Source organism: Culex quinquefasciatus, chromosome 3 (assembly GCF_015732765.1).
Source record: "Culex quinquefasciatus strain JHB chromosome 3, VPISU_Cqui_1.0_pri_paternal, whole genome shotgun sequence".
Classification (NCBI taxonomy): domain Eukaryota; kingdom Metazoa; phylum Arthropoda; class Insecta; order Diptera; family Culicidae; genus Culex; species Culex quinquefasciatus.
The window spans coordinates 1,505,818-1,530,683 of record NC_051863.1 but is presented as its reverse complement, the minus strand read 5'-3'; the positions used below and the strand labels follow the sequence as shown (position 1 = coordinate 1,530,683).

General features: G+C 40.8%; 4 protein-coding genes across 4 annotated transcripts in view; 2 read left to right on the top strand and 2 right to left on the bottom strand.

Moving 5' to 3' along the window:
• Positions 1 to 201: 201 nt before the first annotated feature.
• Positions 202 to 1,353, bottom strand: LOC6040500 (protein giant). Its single transcript, XM_001849834.2, has one exon. It carries the CDS (start codon positions 1,351 to 1,353, stop codon positions 202 to 204), a length of 1,152 nt encoding a protein of 383 aa, XP_001849886.2.
• Positions 1,354 to 15,586: 14,233 nt separating this feature from the next.
• Positions 15,587 to 24,866, bottom strand: part of LOC6040499 (40S ribosomal protein S12, mitochondrial) — a 31,973-nt gene continuing 22,693 nt past the window's right edge. Inside the window, exon 3 of the mRNA XM_038259270.1 lies at positions 15,587 to 16,007. Within this exon, the coding sequence (XP_038115198.1) occupies positions 15,646 to 16,007 (362 nt within the window). The 3' untranslated portion in view covers positions 15,587 to 15,645. The remainder of the gene's footprint in view (positions 16,008 to 24,866) is intronic.
• On the top strand, positions 18,358 to 21,335 carry LOC6040498 (aminopeptidase N). The gene is made up of 3 exons (XM_001849832.2): positions 18,358 to 19,372; positions 19,434 to 19,774; positions 19,836 to 21,335. Exons 1-3 carry the CDS (start codon positions 18,390 to 18,392, stop codon positions 21,290 to 21,292), a joined length of 2,781 nt encoding a protein of 926 aa, XP_001849884.2. The 5' UTR covers positions 18,358 to 18,389; the 3' UTR covers positions 21,293 to 21,335.
• Positions 21,843 to 24,768, top strand: LOC119768691 (aminopeptidase N-like). The gene is made up of 2 exons (XM_038259267.1): positions 21,843 to 23,184; positions 23,246 to 24,768. The coding sequence occupies exons 1-2, from the start codon at positions 21,867 to 21,869 to the stop codon at positions 24,724 to 24,726; spliced, it is 2,799 nt and encodes a 932-aa protein (XP_038115195.1). The 5' UTR covers positions 21,843 to 21,866; the 3' UTR covers positions 24,727 to 24,768.

Genomic DNA, 24,866 nt, shown 5'->3' with positions numbered 1-24,866 from the left:
AATGAATTTTCAATTTTTACTTATCAATATACATTATTGGAACCTTAAAAACTAACCGATTTACAGCTCAGTCTTTTGAAAACAGTCTTTGTAGGATGATTCTGTTACAAATAAGTAACACATTTTGGCAAATATCGAGCAAACGCCGATCAAACGCACAAGGAACTTTACACCTATTTACACCGAACTCGTCGAATCCCATCAAGGCGATCCCGCGCCCGCAACCCCGTACAACGCCAGTTGCTTCCGTGCCGCGGCCAGCTCAAATTTCAGCTCGATATTTTCCCGCTCCAAAAACGCCGCCCGAATCGCGATTTCATCTTCCTTGATCCGACGCCGGTCGCGGCTCTTTTTCGCCGCCGCATTATTCTTCTTGCGCCGCTCGTAGTAGGCGGAGTCTTTCACCATTCCTCGTTCGCCGCCGCCATTGCTTGCGCCACTTGCGTCTTCCTGGCATGGCTTGCTGCTGCTGCATTCGGTGGGCGTGTTGTCACTGGGTTGATTTGATTGGTGGGATTGGTGCTCGATGGATTCGGAGGTCCGTTCGGGGACGCTTTCCGTTTCGGACGCGTCGCTGAGGGATTTGTTGAGGCGTCGCATTTTCGGGTTCGACACGGTCGGTTGACCGCCGTTGGCCGCGTGAATCTGCTCCAGCATCCGCTTGCGGAACATGTTGTACTTTTCGGCGGAGTTGGCGTCCAGGATGGAGCCGCTGGACATGAAGCCGGTAGCGAGGCTTAGCGGATCGCGGGGGTAGGCTTTGAAGGGTCGGGCGAGTTTTCCGTCGCGGCCAACGACCATCGGGTAGGTTCCACCGGAAGTGTTGGAGCTGGTTTCACTGGGAATTTTGAGCTGAGGTAGTTTCATGGTGGATCCGATGAGTTGTCCTTCGGAACCGGATTCGGACAGCGAGTCGGATTCACGGGCCGGATGAATGGGACTGCTGTGAGGGAACTGGTGCTGGGGCGGAATGGCACCGGATTGAAGCAGATAGGAAGCAATCTCCGGACGATGCACTGGATGGTTTTCCTGTTTGGGGATCAGCGGAAATCCTTGAGCTGGAAGGAATCCCATTGGCATCGCCGGATGTCTCAGGTCCAGGTGGTTTGGGGATTCGTAGGGCATAGCTGCCTTCGGGGACAGTTCTCGGTGGTGACGCTGCTGCATGGCGTGATAGTTCATCAGAAGTGCGTTAGTTGAGTTGATCGGGGAGGAGTTCTGGAACGGAGGCGATCCGTTTTCGCTGAAGCTGTTGTACGGTGACGGAGTTCGGCGAGTTTCGACAGAATCGCGACGTTTGGACAAGTCCAGGACGCCGGAATCGGTCGAGTCTGGGCGGTAGTTTTCGTGCATTTTTGGAGAACTTGGCGGGTACAGCGAAGGACTGGTTCGATGTTCTGTAAAAATAATGTTATATTAATAAAATGTTTTTTTTTTTTTTTATATAAAAAAATCACTACTTTTTTTCATCAAATTATGATTGATTCTTACCTGTTTTGAGATCCATCATAAATTGAGCCATCATTTTGATTTGATAATCACACTTTTTTTTCAACTCGTCGCAATATAATCCACGAAATCAAACAAACGCTCAAAAACAGGGCGATCGTATTCCTTCCACAAGCTAACGTCTGTCTAGTTTCAGATTCTCTCACTCAATGACCGCAAACTGACCACGGCGACCGGCTTTTATACCCGGCTCTGGAGAAACCCTTTCGCACCCACGCCTAGGCCCTAGGAAGTGAAAAATATGCAAAATTTCTGTAAATTGTCACTCTTTCCCGCTCTAGCCAACGCACCCAGAGAGAAAGTGCAACAAAAAAGATCGAAAATCCAAATTTGAAAGGGTCACTTTTTTCCTTCCTTGTCTCCCTTTCTCCCATTCGCCTTCGAGAGCTAATCCCTCACTGCAGTGGCCCATTCGGGACACTTGTGACTTTTTGCGGTCCCTTCCCGAATCGCTCTGAAAGGAGTTTATTGTGGGCGATCTCGTGTGTGCACGAGTGAGAGAGAGAGAGAGAGAGAGAGAGAGAGAGAGAAATGGAAAGAGTTTTTCGAAAATTTTGGTTTTGGACGAATCTACCTAAGAGGGTGCGATGTGATTTTCCGGCAGTAAACATTGGTTAACTTTTAGGTCAACTCGTAGCAGGCCATTATGATAAGCTTTTAAGTTTGTTTGTTTTTTTTTTCCAAGACTTGACCGAATTATCTGACTGTCACTAAAGCTATTCCCTGAATTAATAAGGTGCTACGAGTGCTTATATAATGCTAGTTTTACGCTACGCGAAAACTAGCGAAATCAACACTTTTCCTGCATTGGTTTTGGTACAAAAATGAGTTAGATTCTAGTATTCCCGAGTTTGAGAAATTTGCAATTCTGGTTCTAGTTAATTTTTCATTCATGTGAATATTTCATTGTTAAGTCTTGAGTGTTAATCGTTCAATTTGTATGCTTTGTAATAGTACGAAAAAATATGAATATCGATTTCAGACTTCGTTCAGCAAAATCTAAATCGATTTGATTTTTGTATAATTCGATTCAACATTTTATCAGCTATTTTCTATTAAACTTTCAAAGGTGATAATTAGGTTTAACTACTGAAACAATGCAAAGTTTCGCAATACTATCATAGTTTTCGGAAACTCCAAGCCAACGTAGGTTTCCCTAAAATGGATGCTTACTACAATGAAATTTTCCCCTGAATTTGCACTTTCCAATCACAAAAAGTAAATTTCAAGTAGGTACCCAGAATGCAGATATTTCTGGATCAAAACTAGTGTTTCCCAAAAACTTTATTTTATTTGAAGTACCTTGAGCTATTTGTTCGCCAATTGTGCGCCCATATCACTGTATATCATTGTCTTATAAACTGACAAACATCATGTCATCCAAATATTTTTTTTCGATGTCTTATTTTTTATTGTCGTGCTCAAGTATGACCCCTTAACTACTCTAAAGTGCTTAAGAATGTTTAAATCCAAAATGGCTGCCAAAATGGTGGTGATGAAATTTTGAAAAAAATGCTTATTTGTTTTAGTAGGCAATAAACCATTCAAATTTGACTAAAATTGGGACGCAGAACTCGAATTTGTTGTTAAAAGAAAAAAAAAAAAAAAAAATACGAAAAAACATGCTTTTGCTCATGTTTTGATTAGCCAAAATCCCATACAAACCTTCGGATAATCTAACTTCGTATAATCGAAACATCGGATAATCGAGTCTGGACTGTATTTCAAACCGCCTTGAGTTAGATGTATTCAAAAGACTCAAAAAGCAAAAAATGGAAATTTTATCCTTATATAAATAAAACTCCAGAATTTTTAAAATTTTGAAACTATTTCTCAGAGTTGTGGAATTGAAGAGTTTTAATGTTTTATAGAGAAGCATACAAATTTTAAGATTTTTTTTAAATTTCCAATTTTCCAATTGATAGGTAATTAAGATTTTTTTCATGAATGAAAAAATTATAGAATTTGAGAGTTTTAAAATTTAAAATTCTTAAATTTTCAACTATGAACTTTATACATTAAAATTCTTATTTTTTTTTAGCTGTTTATTTAAAAATTATGAGCAAAAATGCTGAAATTTTGTTATGAGACTGCCATTTCTCTCAAATCAGACCACATGAACCATCTTACCAGTACCGTAAGCCTTTTTCGCCCTGTGCGTTGTATTTCCTCATTCTGATTGTTTGCAAAACCCAGAGAAGAAGAAAAGTATAATATCTCGAAAAACGGGGTCCGGAATCCGTTAGGCCAAACTCTCGTATGCATGCATATGTGCGTCGTGTGAAAGGACACACCAAAACTTCCCTTTCTAATGTGGTGGGGGTGGGTCGGGAAAAGTGAGCTCTCGAGGGTCACACGCGCTCTAATTTTGCTTTTCCGTGAGAGTTTTTGCCGGGGGTAGCACAATAAACAGGGAACCCTTTTCGGACGGGACTACTATTGATGCAGGAAGAGAAAGAATGGCTTTATTGATTTTGTACGCCGTCTTTCTCACTCTGGCTTAGGACGCGCCGTTCGGTTCAATGAAAAGGGGTGAATCTTGACGAGGAGCGCTTAATGAAGGCTGCATTATGCTAGGACAATTTCTTCGTTACTTCCCGAAGACATTCGGACGGCTTTGGTCCCGGTTAAGGTCACATCATACGGCATAAAATTGTTCAGGGCAAGCTATACAAGTTGTCATCCAAAGTAACCAAGTAAAAAATTGAATGCTGGTACAATTTTCAAGAAACATAAGGAAATAACCAACAATAAACGCCTACCACATAATCCGCTCTTCCTCTCAAGAGCCGACCTTTTCCTTCACACAATGTCTTTGGACAAAAATGCCCAATTGAAAAAAAAACCCTCCAACATCTTTGAAAAAACTTCTGAATTGCACTCGACTGCAAAATATGAGTTCAAAAGATATTGGACTCACTCGTTTAAAAAAAAGGAAGGAAGCAGGAAGCAAAACCCAGAGAGGAGATCGCCCGCGTGAGCCTCTAATTGAGCTTAATCGGATTTGCAGAAGAAGCAGCAGGTCCACGGGGCACTTCTCCGGGCCACGGTCTGCTGATAGTGACCGGGATGCCGTCCAGTCCACCACGGACCGGGGTAAAAGGATTAACCATTGTTGGAACTATGCTACTTGCTGCAAAAACCAAGGCCTGAATGGATGCGTGAAAAAGGATTAGAGAATAATTTCATAATTGTTGGTCGAGTGCGCACCAGATTCGGAAATTGGTCAGCATCCGGACTCTGTGGGTCTTACCGGACAGAAGAGATCGTTCAGAATTGATAACATATGGTTGGTTTTTGTGTGGTGGATAGCGTTAAATTTTCTGAGCTATTCGTGCAAAAGAGGATGAACTTCTTTTAAGTATACTGACATTATGAAATGCTCTTCTGTTTGAATGAAAGTTGAAGGAATTAGATTTTTTTCTTTGATGCGTGCAGCAATCAAAAAAAAATCTGTTAAAAAACTATGAATTTCTCATAATATTTCGAATATGATTTTTAAGCTTTCAGTCTACGGATATTCTCGGCATGCTATGATGTATAATTTATTCGTTAAAAAAATGTGTAACCGTTGCACCCATTTGAGCAGGCGGTGCACGTAGGGCGTCCAATTTTCCCAGGTTTTGAATTTCCCGGGAAACGGGAAAAATATTTTTGGAATCCCGGGAATTCCCGGGATCCCGCGATATTTTTGAAACAGTCATAAAATCTATGTTTTCTCTATATTTGTTATGTTTTTCAAGCTTTAAATCATAGAATTAGCTCAATAATATTAATTGGTGATAATCTACACTTAACAAGGACGATAGTTGTTTAAAAGCTTAAAAGAAATTAAAATTGGATTTTTGATGCTCCTTGTTGTGCTTTGGATTTTAAATGAAGTACCTACAAAGTTTTATCCAATGTGATTTAAAAAAAGACATAAGTCTTTCATAAACATATTTTTTTTAATATTTTTATATGACATGACTGGAAAAACTTGAAAAAAATTCTTCGAAAATGTATAAAAAACAAGAATTGGCAACAAATAAAATTATACATGTTAATGTAAAATTTTAGATACTTTTTGAATTTCATGATTTATAAAAAAAAACATATATTACAAATTATCTATTAGTTACTACCGCCAACTGGGGAAAATAGTCGGAATAGATACATGAGATTTTAAAACAATAAAGTAAGAAATCGGTGAACTAATTGTTTTGTTCTTTTCCTGTTTTTAATCGAAGTCATTTAAAACATTTTTGTTTTTTTTTTTTTTTGCGGCGATTTAAATAATTAACGTAAATATAATTCCCAACTCTTTTAAAAACATATGGGTAATTCTCCGCCAACTCACACAGCAGTTGCCCCGACCCCTCTTCGATTTGCGTGAAACTTTGTCCTAAGGGGTAACTTTTGTCCCTGATCACGAATCCGAGGTCCGTTTTTTGATATCTCGTGACGGAGGGGCGGTACGACCCCTTCCATTTTTGAACATGCGAAAAAAGAGGTGTTTTTCAAAAATTTGCAGCCTGAAACGGTGATGAGATAGAAATCTGGTGTCAAAGGGACTTTTATGTAAAATTAGACGCCCGATTTGATGGCGTACTCAGAATTCCGAAAAAACGTATTTTTCATCGAAAAAAACACTAAAAAAGTTTTAAAAATTCTCCCATTTTCCGTTACTCGACTGTAAAAAATTTTGGAACATGTCATTTTATGGGAAATTTAATGTACTTTTCGAATCTACATTGTCCCAGAAGGGTCATTTTTTCATTTAGAACAAAATTTTTCATTTTAAAATTTCGTGTTTTTTCTAACTTTGCAGGGTTATTTTTTAGAGTGTAACAATGTTCTACAAAGTTGTAGAGCAGACAATTACAAAAATTTTGATATATAGACATAAGGGGTTTGCTTATAAACATCACGAGTTATCGCGATTTTACGAAAAAAAGTTTTGAAAAAGTTGGTCGTCATCGATCATGGCCGTTCATGGTCACTCGCGACAGACACGGACGACGAAACAAAGAGAAACGCAAAAAGTAACTTTTTCAAAACTTTTTTTCGTAAAATCGCGATAACTTGTGATGTTTATAAGCAAACCCCTTATGTCTATATATCAAAATTTTTGTAATTGTCTGCTCTACAACTTTGTAGAACATTGTTACACTCTAAAAAATAACCCTGCAAAGTTAGAAAAAACACGAAATTTTAAAATGAAAAATTTTGTTCTAAATGAAAAAATGACCCTTCTGGGACAATGTAGATTCGAAAAGTACATTAAATTTCCCATAAAATGACATGTTCCAAAATTTTTTACAGTCGAGTAACGGAAAATGGGAGAATTTTTAAAACTTTTTTAGTGTTTTTTTCGATGAAAAATACGTTTTTTCGGAATTCTGAGTACGCCATCAAATCGGGCGTCTAATTTTACATAAAAGTCCCTTTGACACCAGATTTCTATCTCATCACCGTTTCAGGCTGCAAATTTTTGAAAAACACCTCTTTTTTCGCATGTTCAAAAATGGAAGGGGTCGTACCGCCCCTCCGTCACGAGATATCAAAAAACGGACCTCGGATTCGTGATCAGGGACAAAAGTTACCCCTTAGGACAAAGTTTCACGCAAATCGAAGAGGGGTCGGGGCAACTTTTCCCGATTTCGTGTGAGTTGGTAGAGAATTACCCATATAAAATTCAATTGAAAATATTTATAGCGCTAGGCTGTTTATTGGCTATTTATAGCGGATCTGTAAACGAAAATTTTAACAATTTTTCATAAAAAGCCAAATTAATGCTGATATATGCTAAAAAAAATAAAGTTTAATGCATAAAAATTCTTATCGATTACTATGCATTCAACTTGTCATCTACTTCCTTAAACCAAATATGATTTTCCAGACCAAAATTAGTTTTTTTTTAATTTCGGGAATTCCCGGGACAAATTTTAAAATTTCCGGGATCCTGGAATTCCTGGTTTTGGAAAAATCCCGGGATTTTTGTCCCGGGAATTCCCGGGATGGACGCACTAGGTGCACGTCCTGAAAATGGGGGTTGATTCCCGAATTCTTTTAAAGAATTTTACCGTGCATAAATGCAAGATAATAATTTATCGAAAGATTCTTAAGCAACACACCGTGTTATTACGTTATTCTATTGAATTGTACCGACAGATCGACAGACTCAAAGAACTGCAATTCGTGAATAAATATGTAGTTCTAGTTGATCACAAAAGTATCTGAACTAAATTATTGAAAGGATAAATATCTCTTGATAGCTAATATCTACATGAGTCAGCATAGTACAAGGTGGTCACCAGATTTAGAAATCAGTATAACATATTTAAATTTGAAGATTTCACGATAAATTGAAAAAAAATAAAATAAAATGTTTCTGGAGATTGTATTGTTTATGCAAATTTAAATGAACTTGTCTAAGAATAGTTTCAAAAATATCTAACAAGTGCACTTGCCAAAAAAGAATAATCACTGTAAACTACATACAGTATGTAAAAAAAGTATTTACACCCCTTGGGCACTATGCACATTTTGTGATAAAACATGTAAAACATTTAAAGTTTGACAGGAACCTAGTACTACGTTTTGTTCAGAAACTCATGCCAAACATTTTGCTACAAAAAACTCATGAAAAGATGATTTCTATAAAAAGTTATATAACAAATACTATTACGAAAATAAAAAAGGTGCAAAAAAAGTTTGTACACCTTTCGAAAAATTAACATAAATAATGTTATTTGTTGACAAATCACCATAAATCCAGTCTCCCAACTCCAAATAGGCATCCTTGACTGATTAAAAAAAGAATTTGGATTGAATATAAAGTTTACTAACTACTTAGTATAAAAGTTAATATAACTCTGGAAATTCTATATTAAACTTATCTAAACTTAATTTTGCAAACTTTTAATTCAACTAAATGTCAATATATTACCATAGAATTGCTAAATAAACATTTTGGAGTGGGTATAACACCGTTTTGGGGGTATTTGTATCGATAGAATAGATTTTTCGTTGGAATTTCGTACCAACCCGGAATTACGTCGTAGGAAAATCCGCCGGCATCCGAACCGGTCCACGATTCACAAGTCAGCCTATGTGGAATCGGAAAGGGCATAAAATTTCCGATCTTTTGATACCCAAACATCTAGGTTTTCTTTAAAACCTACGTTTTTAAATACCTAAGCAAAAATGTTGTTATGGTTTCGTTTGAGCAACCTGCCAAAAATGTATGGAATTTCGTAATTTTTGTTCTCGTGGATCAAACTTACTTTTTGCCCAGGTATTTAAAAACGTAGGTTTTAAAGAAAACGTAGATGTTTGGGTATCAAAAGATCGGAAATTTTATGCCCTTTCCGATTCCACATAGGTTGACTTGTGAATCGTGGACCGGTTCGGATGCCGGCGGATTTTCCTACGACGTAATTCCGGGTTGGTACGAAATTCCAACGAAAAATCTATTCTATCGATACAAATACCCCAAAACGGTGTTATACCCACTCCAAAATGTTTATTTAGCAATTATATGGTAATATATTGACATTTAGTTGAATTAAAAGTTTGCAAAATTAAGTTTAGATAAGTTTTATATAGAATTTCCAGAGTTATATAAACTTTTATACTAAGTAGTTAGTAAACTTTATATTCAATCCAAATTATTTTTAATCAGTCAAGGATGCCTATTTGGAGTTGGGAGACTGGATTTATGGTGATTTGTCAACAAATAACATTATTTATGTTAATTTTTTGAAAGGTGTACATACTTTTTTTGCGCCTTTTTTATTTTCGTAATAGTATTTGTTATATAACTTTTTATAGAAATCATCTTTTCATGAGCTTTTTGTAGCAAAATGTTTGGCATGAGATTTTGAACAAAACGTAGTACTAGGTTCCTGTCAAACTTTAAACTTTTTACATGTTTCATCACAAAATGTGCATAGTGCCCAAGGGGTGTAAATACTTTTTTTACATACTGTATATTGCTAGTTTTTTGTTGTTGTTGTTAGATAATTTGATTGGTGCCATAAAAAGGAATAAGAGCAAGTTAGATATTTCGTAATTGATAATAATTGGTAAATCAAACAAATGCTTCACTAAAATCATTTTACCTAATGTTGCCAATGTATTTTTACCAAAAACAAACAGTTCTAATTTGACAACCCAAACATTCTACTTTCTCACATTACATAACTGAACCTCTTGAGCCGGTTTGAAAGCAATAGACCTTAACGCGCTTACGGCATCCAAATTGCATCAAATTGCTGTAAATAATGGAAAACTCGTTTTTGAAACAAGTTTTTAACGCACCCGAAATTTCGTCTTTCATATGAGTGCAAATACTGCGTGCGGTAGAAAGGTGTGCGCCCTTTTTGGCAGCGGAAGTCGGAACATGTGTTTTCTGCCTCTTCACAAACTTTGACCATCGAAGGCTCCACAAATATTTGCTCAAAGTCTGTAAAATGGAAATGTCCCAGGCTGATGGATAACGGTTTCGTTCGGAGACTTGGAAGATCGCCGATTTGCCACCCAAAGAGTACAGAGAACAACCCCGATCATCGAGGTTCACGCTTAATTACACAACTTCCGGAAGTGGCAGTTATGATTGATGAGTTCTTTTCGGGGACACAATTATAACAAAGCTAAGATTTTTTTTTTCGGAGCTTCTGGTGTTAACCGCGTGGGATGATGAAGACATTTCTCACGGAAGTGACCGTTCGAGGTTGGTTCTGCTTGAGTGACGATACACATTGAGCGTTTGCTGGGGTTATTCAAATTCTGTCAATTCTACCTTGTGGAAATAAACCTTTCGGAGACAAATGGCTTCCAGAACTCGCGTAATCTGATTATGTGAGCATCCGAGCTCGGATTGTGGGACAAAATGCAGCAGCAGCAGTAGCGAACATGAAAGGTCTGCAAATTTGCATTTATCGGATTTAGATTTACTGTGCAAGCAAGCAGATAGCGCGAGGATCAGTCGGCAGGTAGGGATGTCCTTTTGAACTTGCTTTTTCCCTTCGGCTTTTCCGTAATCGTAATCCAATTCATTCATAAAAATGGCTAAGAACAGAGGAACAGGTACGTTTGAATGTTCACAATTGTTTCAACCAAATTTACTGTAACGACGGTTTACGAAGTCAAATGATTCCAAAAGTATATTTTTGGAGGTGCTTGCAATATAAAAACATCGCTTTCGAGAAATCGAAATCGAATTTTGATTGATGGTTGCAGATGTACAAAACAATTCCTTGCAATTGCAATCATTAATATTGCCGGACAATCTTCTAATTACTACTGAAACTTTCCGTTCGACAATTTCGATTGCAAAAATAAATAAAAATACAATGAAAAGCATAAAACATATCGTCTCGTCATCCCACCAAGCCCGTGGCACGTGGTCAAATCCCATGTGGCCACGAGATGCAGCTTTCAAATTAGTACCATTCAATCCTGCCCCGCAGCATCTATCCTTTCGTCCATCCATCTATCGCCAATCGAAACAAGAACGACGACCTTCTGCGAACACGATCTTGAAATAGAGATTCTTCCCAAACATAACCAGGCAAAATGAATGGCACACGAGCCAAGAAAACCCACCAATTCGAAAGGCGGCTGGAAAAGTTTATTTTTCTTGCTCTCGAAGACGACGACCGACGTCGACCAATGTTTGCCCTCTCCAAGTCGTCGTAACTCTTCCTCAATGATTTTCCACTTTCTTCGCCTGTGTCTGCGAATATAATGGAAACAGAATCGACTCCACTAATGATTCTGCGCAGATGTTGCCTGACGTCGATTCTTCCGAAAATTGCTTCCTTCCAGTTCTCCTCCAGCAGAGGATCAACCTTTAGGAAGACATCTTGTGAAAATAAACAAAAAAAAAGTCAACGAGTTGTGTCTGCTTGCGGGGCGGTTGGGCTGTCGCTGGTGTTGTTGTTTTGTGTGTCGGAAATTAGTGAAACATAAATAAACGATGCAACTTTGTTCAACTCTATCCTGGCTGAGCTGAGGGGAAACGCTGCACTTCTGCGAAATTTTCCAGACAAAAATAACGGACAGTAAAAATAGGACATGGGATTGGCACCAATTTGGCCAAAAAGGAAATACCCACGACGTTGCTAATGATGTTCGAAAGAAGATAAATGGATGCTGCGCGCCAGGCAGAAGCTCCCGACTCCAACCGAGAAGCAATTTGTCAATATTTGTAGCCTCATATGAAACGTTACACACAACAATTTTTACGCTTTCTTCATAGTTCTAATTTCAACAATTTTTGAAAAAGAAAAATTCCGATAAATGTGCGAGCTTTCTAAATCAGCAGAAATTTAGTTTGCCTCTGGAATTTAGATAAGTGATATGCTCCAATAAACGTTGAAAACGCGCGGTTAAACTATGATGAAAAGATCAAAATTAATGTCAATAATAATGACTGATGAGAATCCCCAAAAATGTAACACAACCATTAAAGTGGCCAGGCCTACTGCGTTGCTATAAACGCATAGACAGTTTCTTAAATGGATCACATGTCACCTAATCAATGTCAATGAAATTGAGTTTAAAAAGCAAAACAAAAACATTTTTAGCAGAGCAAAACATTATGCGAAAAAAATCAATTATGGTCACAGTTAGCCACAACCTCCTCACATTGTACTTCATTTTTTCAATACTAAATAAATCAAATTGCGCAAAAATACCAATTAAATAAAAATGGGTTGTATTAGATGACAAAAAGTGCCATCTTTTTAGCTAAAGAAAAACAAATTTGAAAAATGCGGTTTTCTGAGTGTAACCCAAATTTTGTCAAATATTCGATTGCCAATTTATCAGCAATTTATGTACTTTCTTTCAATGTAAAAAAAACATTTTTTGTTGAATGAGAAATTCTTACCTTACAATTTTAATGTTCCCGTCCCCTGTTTTGTTTAATGTTTTGAAAATAAGGCTCGACTTTTTATTTCAGGAGTGCCCAAACCTTTTGGTCTTGCGAGCCAGATTTGGTTTTCCTGAAGCGGTTGGTTCCAAACAAGTGCTGGAAGTTGTTATGAATCATTTTTTCAAATACTTTTAAAATTCATTCAATCGCAATATAAAATTAACAAAATTGAATTCTGGAAAGTTGATTCAATCCTGCAGGTATTTAGCAAACAAAAACAATTTAACAAATATCTCTGATAGTTGAATCTGAATAAAATCTTTTCAAAGAAGAATAAAGGATCGATATCTTATTTTAATTTTCCTTTTTCTATAGTAACGACAAAGTATTTTTTTTTCAGAGATATAAAATAATCTTGCTAACAAAAACAAAAAAAAAAAAAATGTGAAAAAACTTCCTCCTCTGAAAATTTGCGCTTCACACTAAAAAGGTTCGTCACTTTCGCAGCTTCCAAGTCACCAAGCGTTAGAGAACGGTAACCCAGCTCACACAAGGCTCGGGTGATTCAAATGCGAATCAAAGTGACGAACCTCTTTGAATCACACAATGCAGATGTGTAACTGTACTCGACATAAACCTTTCCTTTATTACTTTCTTTTGGGAATCAATATTTTCCCACACACCTTTCCCGTAAGCTGCCACTAAATTGATAGAGGTTCTTTTTTTCATCTTCTATAAATCACACCTATTTAGGTGTTGATTTGTAACGCCCTTTGCACACACGAATCAATCCTCGAAAGGATCCCTACTCAAAAATGGTTCAACCAAAAAAAAAAAAAGGGAAGCCAAAGCTGTGAACAGTCAATATTGGTGGCGGTGGTGGGCTGGAATGAAACCCAATAAAGTGCCCAACTTTTTCGATTGCCTGCACATGCCCTGAATAAATAAACAGAAACACACGCGCAGCGGAATGAAATCGAACAATGCGGGGTAACTTGGACAGGGTTAGAAGCTCCTGGCGAATGCCGGTGGCAATGGATTACGGTGCGAGTTAAGGGCTTGCACTATGTGACGAATATTTCTTTTGTAATCGGGTTATAACTGTTTCTAATGAACAGAATTCCCGATATTTTTATTTTATACAAATTTTGTATTTTTAGTACAATATTTTTTTCATTTCAAAGAAAGTGATTCTTTTTTCAAGCAGATGGCATCAACTGCGTTGTCATCACTTAACATCGAAGGGCTTACGTTTCAAGTTTTTGCCATTTCACACCTTTCAATTTCCGCAGAACATTTACTCTTTTTTTTCCTTTCCTCGACAAAGATCTAACGGGTTTCCTCTGCCATTCCCAGAGAGAAGAACGGCTTAACGCGCTGGCTGATGTTTGGGAAAACGGATTTGCGAGACTCATCTTTTATCGACGAAACTTGCAGGCATAAAGAAGTGAAACAGATTACTTCCAGGATTTTGCAAAGACAAACCAAACCAATCCAAAAAAAAGGGATGTACGAGAAGGTGTTAATGTGACCAAAAATTGTTCTCGATTTTATTTTTTGGGCGATCTCTTGACTGCTGCTGCAGCAGCTTCCCATTATCAGGAGACTAGGGCGAGGGCAAGGTAAAGATGCTGAACGATTCAAGGAAACACTCCCGAATGCACTGGTGTTTGCTTGGAAGAGGTTTAAAAAAGGATTTGTTTGTTTTCCTCGCATTATCCCGGGCCAGGAGTTAGGATGTACAATTATGGGTTTAGTAAAACATGGCGAAACAAAATCTACACCTTCATATCTACTGCACAAGAGTGGGTGTAAACCGGAGTGTAATTTTACGAAAAATGGTATCCCAAGGAAGGTTTTTTTGTTTCTTGTCTTGCTTTTTTTTCAAAATCGATCATTGACTCTGCGGGTTTACCAGCTTTTGGTCAATCTCGAGATTAGTTGTGTTTCCTCACGAGATTGTACGATGTAAATTGTAGATTTACAGTTTCTTTGGAACACGATCCGAATTAGTCGGTTCAAAATGGTTGAATTTTCAAATTTTTAAGGTAAAATTTTCAAAAATTGTTTAGAAATTTTACTGTAAAGACAACAAACCCTAAAAATTTAACAAATTTAACAAATTTAACAAATTTAACAAATTTAACAAATTTAACAAATTTAACAAATTTAACAAATATAACAAATTTAACAAATTTAACAAATTTAACAAATATAACAAATTTAACAAATTTAACAAATTTAACAAATTTAACAAATTTAACAAATTTAACAAATTTAACAAATTTAACAAATTTAACAAATTTAACAAATTTAACAAATTTAACAAATTTAACAAATTTAACAAATTTAACAAATTCAACAAGTTTAACAAATTGTTGTGAATTCCATAAATTTTATGAATTTCATGAATTTTATGAATGCTATGAATTTTATGAATTTTATGAATTTTATGAATTTTATGAATTTTATGAATTTTATGAATTTTATGAATTTTATGAATGTTATGAATTTTATGAATGTTATGAATTTCATGAATTTTAAAAATTTGTTTTTTTTTTATTTTGTAAAGTTTATTTTTAATTTAATGTTTTTTTAGAATGATGTTAATTTTGAATATTTTATAAATTATATAATTTCATAAATTTTACAAATTTCTGTAATTTAAGGAAACCAAAAAAGAGTTGTTTTAGTAATTTTTGACAAATTTAGGATTTTAAAAGTTTTAGAATGTTTTTAAATTTCCTTAAAATATGTTTTTTTTCGATATTTCTGCTAATTTGTACACCAAAAGTAAGTTTGCACTAATCTTCTTCGTGGAGAACATCAATTTTGTGCGTGTAATGACCGACAAACAACGTAACAAATTGCTACCGCAGCCTCTGCTCATTTTTATGCAAATCAATATAACCTTACCACAAATGGGAGAATGATTTGGCAACTTTCTTTCACTGCTTCCACCTTTCTAAACTCTTTGTCTAAGAAATTTTCCAGCTGACCGGTGTGGCATTGGTCAAATCTGTACATTTCTTCCGAGAATTACCAGCACCACTGAGAAAAAAACAACACACATCAAATCTGTTGAGTCACTTTCGGCAACTCTTTGCTCTTTATCCTTTCGAAGCCGCAAGAAATGAGGAAAATTCCGAGAAAAACTTACGTTAGTCAGGGACTTTCTTTCGCTTCCATCTCCTCTGCTCGAAATCGTGCCAATTTACACAGCTAACACACATCTCTCCTTTATTGATGGACCACGAGGAAGCACGTTCCGCTTACTTTTGCTTGCTCACGTGGGGCAGGTCGTACTTGCCGCGGACGCACTTGATCTTGACTCCGGGCAAATCCTGCATGCGACCAACCCGCACCAGCACCATGTTGTGCTCCTGCAGGTTGTGGCCGATTCCGGGGATGTACGCGACCAGTTCCTTGCCGGTGCTGAGCCGCACCAGGACGCACTTCCGGTTGGCCGAGTTGGGCTTCTTGGGCTTCTTGATCAGGGTCTTCAGGATGACGCCCTTGGCAAAGGGTTTCCCGTCCAGGGGCTGCCTCGGTGGACGGCTCTTGATGTGCGGTCCGGTGCGATGCATCTGGTTCAGGGTGGCCATCGTGCCGCGCTGCAGGAACGATGAGAAGGCTGGAAGGGAGAGTTGGAAAGTTTGGTTAGATTTATTGCTATTGCGATTCTAATGCAAAAACTGTATTGATTTTTCATGCGCAATCAGAACGTGGCAACTAGTTTTGCAGAACAAGTTTCATTAAGAAAATAACAGTTTATTTGTTTTAAATTGTATGTTTGTATATAACCTTCTTCCAAATTCAAAACATTGATTCCCCTTTCTTGTAAAGTAAACTACAAAGTCAAAATGGTAATGAAAAGGAGCAACCTTATGGTCCAAATAACGTGTTCAACTTCATGGAATGTGTAATGGAAATATCAATAACATTAATAACTATCTAATTTGAAATAAATCTAAACGGTTAGGTTAAAGATAAACAAGTTTAAATGTGATGATTAAACAATTTAAAAAAAAATAGAATTTCAATAACCGACACTAAAGAAAGTCAACCCTAACAATCGAATCAATTTCTTAAGAAATTCTATAAGCCACACACGTGAAGCCAATTTAGCTGCGGTTGTCCCATTTTCCATTATGCATGTGGCGTCAGAACATCTCTCTATTAAACGTGCGTTTACAAGGAAAGATCTGCGCAGGACGATATCTCCCACCACAAGATGATTGAACGATTTTTGCTTTTGTGGAATCCTTTGTCCCTCAAAGGAGTGACAGATGACCGATTGTTGCAAACAAAGCTGGCCATTATGGCTGGCTGAATAGAGAAAGTAGGCTTCGGGCGATTGTTTCTTGCATAAAATTGACCATTTCCAACAATCGGAAAGGTCATAATTATACACGTTTGATGCGAAACAAAAAACGAGAAAAGAGATGTCAAGTTCTGGGAAATGTGCGACGAAAAGAGTTGGTTCGAACCCTTCGACGCGCCGCGCCGTATGGTCAGATCTCTCGATAGTGAAAATCTCAATTTCACACCAACTGTTGTTGTGTCCTTTGAGTTAGTTTTGTGATAGCTCACCTGCCCGCAAAAATTGGCTACGAGCGGGGATCGAGCCTGATGGCTCCGGAATCCTTTACGGTATTTTACATCTGTGTGCCTCACATTCTTCAATTCTCGCAGCCTAGCAGGCCATGTGAAAGCCTAGCCGATGTTGGTCACAGTCACCAACTGGTGGTGGACACAACATTATGGGGTAAAGAGGAGGCCATGAAATATTAATCCCTGTAGCACAGATGATGACGATCGCAAGGGTTGCTGAGTTTCATTTTGCTTTCGTTTTTTTTTTTTTGCGAAAAAGGGATGGTGCTGATTTCCGCATAAGTGACCGTCAGAATAGACGAGTTGGATCTAAAACACAAAATATTGAATTTTTGATAGCTTTCAGATGAAACTTTCATCAGAGATTATGTCTAAAAGGGAAATTTATTAATGTTGTTTTTTAAAAAGAGTTATAAAGTCAATCGAAATCGTGCAATTATTCTTCAAAAATGCAATGTAAAATAATAGATTGTTTGTCGTGTTTTTCAAATTTTAGATATAAGAAGAAGGTTTTTTCCCAATAAAAAAGATATGAGTAAGCATGACTCATTCATGTCTATTCAAATTGTTGGTCAACCCGCCACACCTGCGATCAAAAATTTCCCACTGGAAAATAAAATGAAAAAAAAAACTAATTAAAATTCCTCACAAAGCCGCAGTGGATTTCAAAAGGGACAAAAAAGTGACCAGCACCAAGCTTTTCGCACATTTCCCAATTGGACAAAGCTCGAAGCTGCCATTGTCCAGCCGAAATTGTTTTGTTTGTCCTTTGCGAGGCGTCCTTCTCGCTCACTCAATCCCGTTTGGACGGTCGTATGGGAAAGTTTTGCGTTCACCGAAAATCCTGTCAGAAAAAGGTGTGTTTTTGTTATGAGAAAGAGCTGGCCAAAAATAACACCGCCAAACAATTGAAAGGAATGACGCACACGTGCAGCAACTTAACCAAAATGGGACAGGACGCTGCATCCAATAGGATATCTTTGGAAATGCAACTTGATTTGCATTTAAATTGGATACATGTTCGATGGAAGTAGAAATGGCAAGTTGGTCCATAATGTGAAACCACGTGCATAAGTTTTTTTAAACGAATTTTAGTGCCACAAAATAAGCCGAGTGAAGCATAGACTAACTGACCCAATAAAAACAAGGGCGTCTATGCAAAGTGTTGTTGTACCTTTCACTCTATCGACATCAAAAAAAAATTGTTCGACCGTTAGGTATTTTCACATGAGACAAACAAGCCATTACGAGCACCAAAGATGCGCTCCTATCTTTCGATTTCGAGCACGGTTTTAATGATCCCTGCGTCGTTATCAGTTTACTGCTTGAACACTTAAAAATCTCACCTGGCGGCGAGAAACGTCCAGTTTGCATCTAAACGGTTCGCGAAACGGTCACGAAAATGGGAAGGTTGTCCCACCTCGGTGGTTTACTAGCGTTAGTGCTTGCTGTGGTAGGCGCAGATCACCCAATTTACGAGCGAACGTCGCTGAAAGAAGCTGGCGTCAGCCAAATCGATTCGGATACTCGTGAAGTTGATCAGTCGTACTTTCTTCCGAGGGATACAATTCCGTTTCATTACTTCATTCAATTGACTACCAATATTCACGCGAATGTTCGGACGTTCCGTGCCACGACGGAGATCTACTTCAACGTGGTTAATCCAACCAGCAAAATTACAATGCATCTGCAGGAGTTGGACATTCAGCTGACCGAGTTGTACAGGATTCCGGACAATTTCGGAGATCCAGTCAAGATCGGAAGTCCTCGGGTCGAAATTGATACCAAAATCGAGCACGTTGTGTTTAAAACGGAAAGTGAACTGCCCATTGGGAGATATTACCTAAAGGTGACGTACACCGGAACTATGAGAAATTATCAGAGCGGATATCTGGTATCCTCGTACCGGGATGATAGCGATGTCGTCAACTACGTTGGATCTACGCACTTCCAGGCGACGCTGGCTCGCCGTGTTTTCCCGTGCTACGACGAACCCGATCTTAAGGCCACCATTTCACTGTGGATCACGCATCATAAAACCTACTCAGCCATCGCCAATATGCCAATTGATTCCGGCAACCCCGATCCGAACAACGCAGAGTATGTTGTTACCAAATTCCGGATCTCTCCAAAAATGTCTACGTACTTGCTGGCATTCGCTGTGACCAACTTTGAGGGAAGATACAACGGAAAAATGCAAGTCTTTGCGCGATCGAATGCAATTCAGGACACCGGACTAGCTCTACAGGCTGGCGCTAAGATTCTGGAAGCGCTGGATCAGCATACCGGAGTCCCGTACTACGACTACATGCCGAAAATGACTCAGATTGCCGTGCCGGACCGGGGTACCGGAGCGATGGAAAACTGGGGTTTGGTGACGTACGGGTATGACCGTCAATCAGATTAGATAGTTCCAGCAATAAACCGGCTTCAAATTTATTTACAGCGAACCATCATTGCTGTTCAATTCGGCGGTCAACGGCTATCGCAATCGTAAACGTGTCACCACGGTTATCGCGCACGAGTTTGCCCATCAGTGGTTCGGGAATTTGGTCAGCCCCCAGTGGTGGGAGTATATCTGGCTGAACGAAGGGTTCGCCACCCTGTACGAGTACTACGGGACGGAGTTGGCCTATCCCGAGCTGGAGTACTGGCAGCTGTTCAACGTGGAAGTGATTCAGCGAGCTTTTGTTCAGGATGCGAGTGAGGACATACGTGCCATGAACCATCCGGCGGCAACGCAGGATGAAGTTTGGCACCTGTTTGACGTGATCGCGTATCAAAAGTGTAGGAAATTCATGATCTCTAGAAAACTTTTTTTTCCGTGTCTAACTCTAACTCTTTTCAGCTGGAAGTGTCCTGAACATGTTCCGTCAGGTGATCGGTGACGAAAACTGGAAAGCAGCTTTGAAGTCCTACCTACTCAAGCGGAAGCTAAGCAGTGCAAAGCCCGTAGACCTGTACGTCGAACTACAAGCAGCAACACAGGATCAAAATCTACTTCCCGAACCCTTTACCGTTGAACATTTGATGAAGTCCTGGACGGACGCTCCCGGTTATCCGGTGCTGAACGTTCGTCGAGTTTACAAAACTGGTGAAGCCATTCTTTCGCAAGATCGCTTCCTAGCCGACAAACGCCTGCCCGTCAATCACGTCTGGCACATCCCGTATAACTTTGTGAATCGCGGAGCAAGATCGGGCGATCAACTGCGTTGGTTGAGTACGAAAGCGGCCAAGATCGATCTTGAAACCAACGAAGATCAATGGGTGATCTTCAACCGCGAACAGTTCGGATACTACAGAGTCAACTACGATCGCAGAAATTGGGATCTCATCATCGACACGTTGCTCACGAACCCTGCGACCATCCATCGCGCCAATCGGGCTCAACTGATCGACGATGCCTTCAACCTAGCTCGATCCGATCGACTTGACATGTCGGTTGCGCTGAAACTCCTAACTTACCTGCGCCACGAAACAGAATACGCTCCTTGGGCCGCCGCCAACAACGTGCTCAGCTACTTCTATGCAAAACTTCGTGGAACACCGTACTACGCCGGTTTCGCCAACTTTGTCCACGAAATTACGTCCGAGATCTACGCGACCCTGCAGGTGACCACCGTATCGGAAGACGAGTCAACTCTGCACAAGTACCTAAAGCAAACTGTATCGAGCTGGGCTTGTCGGATGGGAAATCGAGACTGTCTGGACAGAACCTTCAACGCCCTAACGAACGAAGTAATCGAACAGCAAGCTGTCCATCCAGACGTGTCGGCTGTCGTGTACTGTTACGGGCTGCGCGAAGGATCGTATCAACTTCTGTCCTATCTGGTCCCCAAGATGGTGCAGTCCAAGAATCAAGCTCAGCGCACCGATTTGATCAACGCCATGGGATGTACGAAGGACGCGGAAAGTGTCCGGGCTCTGTTGACCGTAATTCAGATCTCAACGGTTTCGTTTTTGTCCAGCGAGAAGTCGCAGATCGTGGACGCCATCGTAGCCGGCGGTCGCGAAGGCATCGACGTTCTGATTGATTATCTCATGAATAATGCAAGCCAATTGTTGAGCGCCATTGGTGAAGGAGCATTCAACACCGTCATCACAAACATTGCATCCCACACGAACACGGTTGGGGAACGCCAGTGGCTGGAACAACTGCTGGAAGCTGTGAAGGATCACGTCACGAGCGAAACCGTCCAGACGGCACGTCAGCGAGCTCAGGATAACGCCGGCTGGTACGACAGCTTGGAAGGGCTGGTGTCGGTTGAGTTCTACGAGAAGTACGCCGCCAACACAGTTTACTAGCAGATTACACATTTTTAGATTGAATAAACTCTTATCAGTTATACCTGCACGCATTTTCGATAAGCTTTTGTATAGCTTTAAAAAAAATCTCTCCAAAAATATCAAATATACACGGAAATTTCCAAATTCCTTAATTATAAAATTCTAAAATTTTAGAATAATATTTTTTTTCGTTTTCAAGTTTTTTTTTTAACTTTTGCGATAAATCTCCTTCCCGTGTACCTCCACCTCATAGTGACTCTAGTAGTTAAGATTAGTATTGTCCATTAATACCGGCTTAACTGTGCTTTGAATTTTAATGCAAGCCTAAATACGCTACATTGACGGGGGTTCTTTTCACGAACCAATACACAAATTCCACCTCCAAGGTGTTATCTGGCCCGAACCCCTTTCGTATACAATTGTATCGTCTCCACAGATAAGCCGAATGTCACTCAGCTTCCATCCCAGAGCACAAACAGATAAGCGCAATCAGGGCTCGGGCCGCGCTTGTAAAATTATTCAACACACAATAAGATCGTCAATCGATTGCCTTTAAATAAGCCGATCGAACCACTGCCGGCTTAGTACCGCGATGGCCCTCTTCAAAGTCGCGTTTTTGGGCGCAGTTGCGCTTGCCTTAGTAGCTGGGGAGTTACGATTCCCGCTGGGGAAAACCGGAATCGATGCGGACGTGAAGCAGACGATTGCTCCACTCCAGGAGGTCGACGAGAGTTACCGGCTTCCGTCGGATTCCGTTCCGACCCACTACACGATCCACCTGCGGACAACGGTCCACGAAGGCGATAGGCCTTTTCAGGGAAGCGTCGAGATTCACCTGAATGTGGTCAACCCAACGGATAAAATTGTCGTGAATAACCGCGAGCTGGTGATCACTTCGGCTGTGCTGTACCGAGTGCAAGATGATGTTCTGGCCGAGATCGATCGACCTGTTCCGGAGAATGACGAAACCAGACAACTGCTGACCTTCCAGTGTGCGATGCAGCTTGGAGTTGGCGCTTACGTGTTGAAGGTCGAATACAACGGAAATTTGCAAAGGGACTCTCCAAGCGGATTCTTCCGCAAGTATTACCGCGATGAGAATAACCGTGATCGCTACCTGGCTTCCACGCAGTTTGAACCAACCCGTGCCCGGATGGCCTTCCCATGTTACGATGAACCAACGCTGAAGGCTACGTTTACCGTTTCAATAACTCACCACAAAACGTATAACGCCGTGTCCAACATGCCGGTTGAAGCGCTGGTAGAGGACACTGACGATCCGGAGTTCGTAACTACCACCTTCGAGAAGTCACAGATCATGTCGACGTACCTGCTGGCATTCGTCGTCTCGGACTTTGAAACCAGAACCTACGGAATGCAGCTGATCCACGCACGACCGAACGCCATCGAAGAGACCGCGTTCGCGCTTGAAGCCGGCGAGAAGACGCTGCTCGAGCTGAGCTTGTACACGGACATTTCGTACTACAACTACATGCCAAAGCTGGCCCAGATCGCCATCCCGGACTGGGGCTCCGGAGCGATGGAAAACTGGGGCTTGGTGACCTACGGCGAGCCGGCACTGCTGTTCAACCCAGAGATCAACACTTACCGCACCAAAAAGGGCATCGCAACGGTCATTGCCCACGAGTACGCTCACCAGTGGTTCGGTAATTTGGTGACCACGGATTGGTGGAAGTACATCTGGCTAAACGAAGGATTCGCCACGTTGTACGGATACTACGGCGCTCATTTGGCCTATCCGGAGGAGGAGTACATGGACCTGTTCCAGCTGGACGTGCTGCAGCTTGCTCTTGGACCGGACTCGACTGAAGCAACGCGACCAATGAACTGGAATGCGGCTACACCCGGCGAAATTTCCGGCCTGTTTGATCGAGTTGCCTACGAAAAGTGTGAGTATGACCAGATTTGATACAGTGATCCTTTTCTAAAGATTTCTTCACGAACTTCCAGCTGGAAGCGTGCTGAACATGTTCCGCACCGTCCTCGGGGATGCCAACTGGAGAACCGGTCTCAAGACGTACCTTTTGAGCCGCCAGCTTGCAGCTGCTACCGATGATGATCTGTACGCCGCACTACAAAGCGCCATATCGGGCAAGCGCATGATCCCCGATACGATGACGGTGAAGGAGGTCATGGAGTCGTGGACCAATGCTGCTGGATACCCGGTGCTGAATGTTCGAAGAAACTACCAGTCCAAGGAGTTGATCCTGTCCCAGGATCGTTTCCTAGCGGATAAGAAGCTTCCCAGCGATCACGTTTGGTACATTCCGTACAATTTGGCTGATCAGCGCGATCCGAACTTTGAGCTGAACCATTTCCTGTGGCTGACGACCAAGGCTGCCAAGGTTCTGGTTGGTACCGAGCCCGAACATTGGCTGATCTTCAACCGACAGCAGTTTGGATATTATCGCGTAAACTACGACTCTCGAAACTGGGAGATGCTTACGGAAACTATGGTGCGTACTCCTGAAGCAATTCATCACTACAATCGTGCCCAGCTGATTGATGACGCGTTCAACCTTGCCAAAGCGGACCTGCTGGACTTTGGCGTTGTTCTACGAATGCTTACGTCTCTCACCAACGACTACGATTACCTCCCGTGGGCCGCAGGCAACAACGCGCTCAACTACCTGTACAACAAACTTCGCGGAACGGAGCATTACGAGGGATTCGTGTACTACGTTCACACACTGATTGGCAACATCTACACGTCACTCTCGGTCGTGACCGTCGACGAGCAGGAAACGCTGAAGCAGCGGTACCTCAAACAGCTCATTTCAACGTGGGCCTGCCGAATCGGCTATTCTGAATGCCTGGACAAGACCCACGAAGCGTTTAGTGCTGCCGTTCGGGACAACACCAAGGTGCATCCGGATGTCGCTACGGTAGTCTACTGTTACGGCATGCACCGTGCAACAGATGAGGAGTTCGTCGCAATGTACAAGCGGATGTTCAACTCGCAGAACAGTGCCGAACGAACGCTGCTGATCGATGCGCTGGGATGTTCGCAAAGCATGGATCAGCTAGATGCGTTCCTGACGACTTCGATCGGTGCCGGAGTTGGAATCGAGGTTAACTACTTCGAAGCGGAGCGTTCCCGAGTTCTGCAAGCCGTCTACTCGGCTTCCCGGACAGGAGTTGATGCACTGATCAAATTTTTGGACGATTGGGATATTGCCGACGATCTGATCTACTACTTGGAGCAACCGGTGTTCAACAGTGCCATCGCAGCTATTGCGGCTCGCACAAACACCGAGCAGGAGCTGAACCAGCTGAAGCAGCTTTTCGCGACCGTTGGAGAAATGGCGCCCGAGAATGTCGTCAGCGCTGCGCTGGAGACGGTTCAATCCAACTTTGACTGGCACTCGAGCCTGGAAGGCGTGATTGTGGCGGAGTTCCTGGAGAAGTACGCCGGGTGGGTTGAGGCTTAGATGTACAATCTCGCTGAATAAACCAAGTTTGATACTAAACAATTTATTCGTGCTTATTTGAGAATCCCTTTATTGGTCGAAAAATAGATCGTAGTCAATCTAAGCCAGTAGCTTCAACGATTGGGTTTGATAGGCTCGTA

Bases quoted from the DNA above. Each gene is read 5' to 3' on its own strand.
- LOC6040500 (XM_001849834.2), bottom strand. From the start codon at position 1,353: ATGCACGAAAACTACCGCCCAGACTCGACCGATTCCGGCGTCCTGGAC.
- LOC6040498 (XM_001849832.2), top strand. From the start codon at position 18,390: ATGGGAAGGTTGTCCCACCTCGGTGGTTTACTAGCGTTAGTGCTTGCT. The intron at 19,373-19,433 runs GTATGACCGTCA...ATTTATTTACAG, and splicing joins TGGGGTTTGGTGACGTACGG to CGAACCATCATTGCTGTTCA. The intron at 19,775-19,835 runs GTAGGAAATTCA...AACTCTTTTCAG, and splicing joins CGTGATCGCGTATCAAAAGT to CTGGAAGTGTCCTGAACATG.
- LOC119768691 (XM_038259267.1), top strand. From the start codon at position 21,867: ATGGCCCTCTTCAAAGTCGCGTTTTTGGGCGCAGTTGCGCTTGCCTTA. The intron at 23,185-23,245 runs GTGAGTATGACC...ACGAACTTCCAG, and splicing joins TCGAGTTGCCTACGAAAAGT to CTGGAAGCGTGCTGAACATG.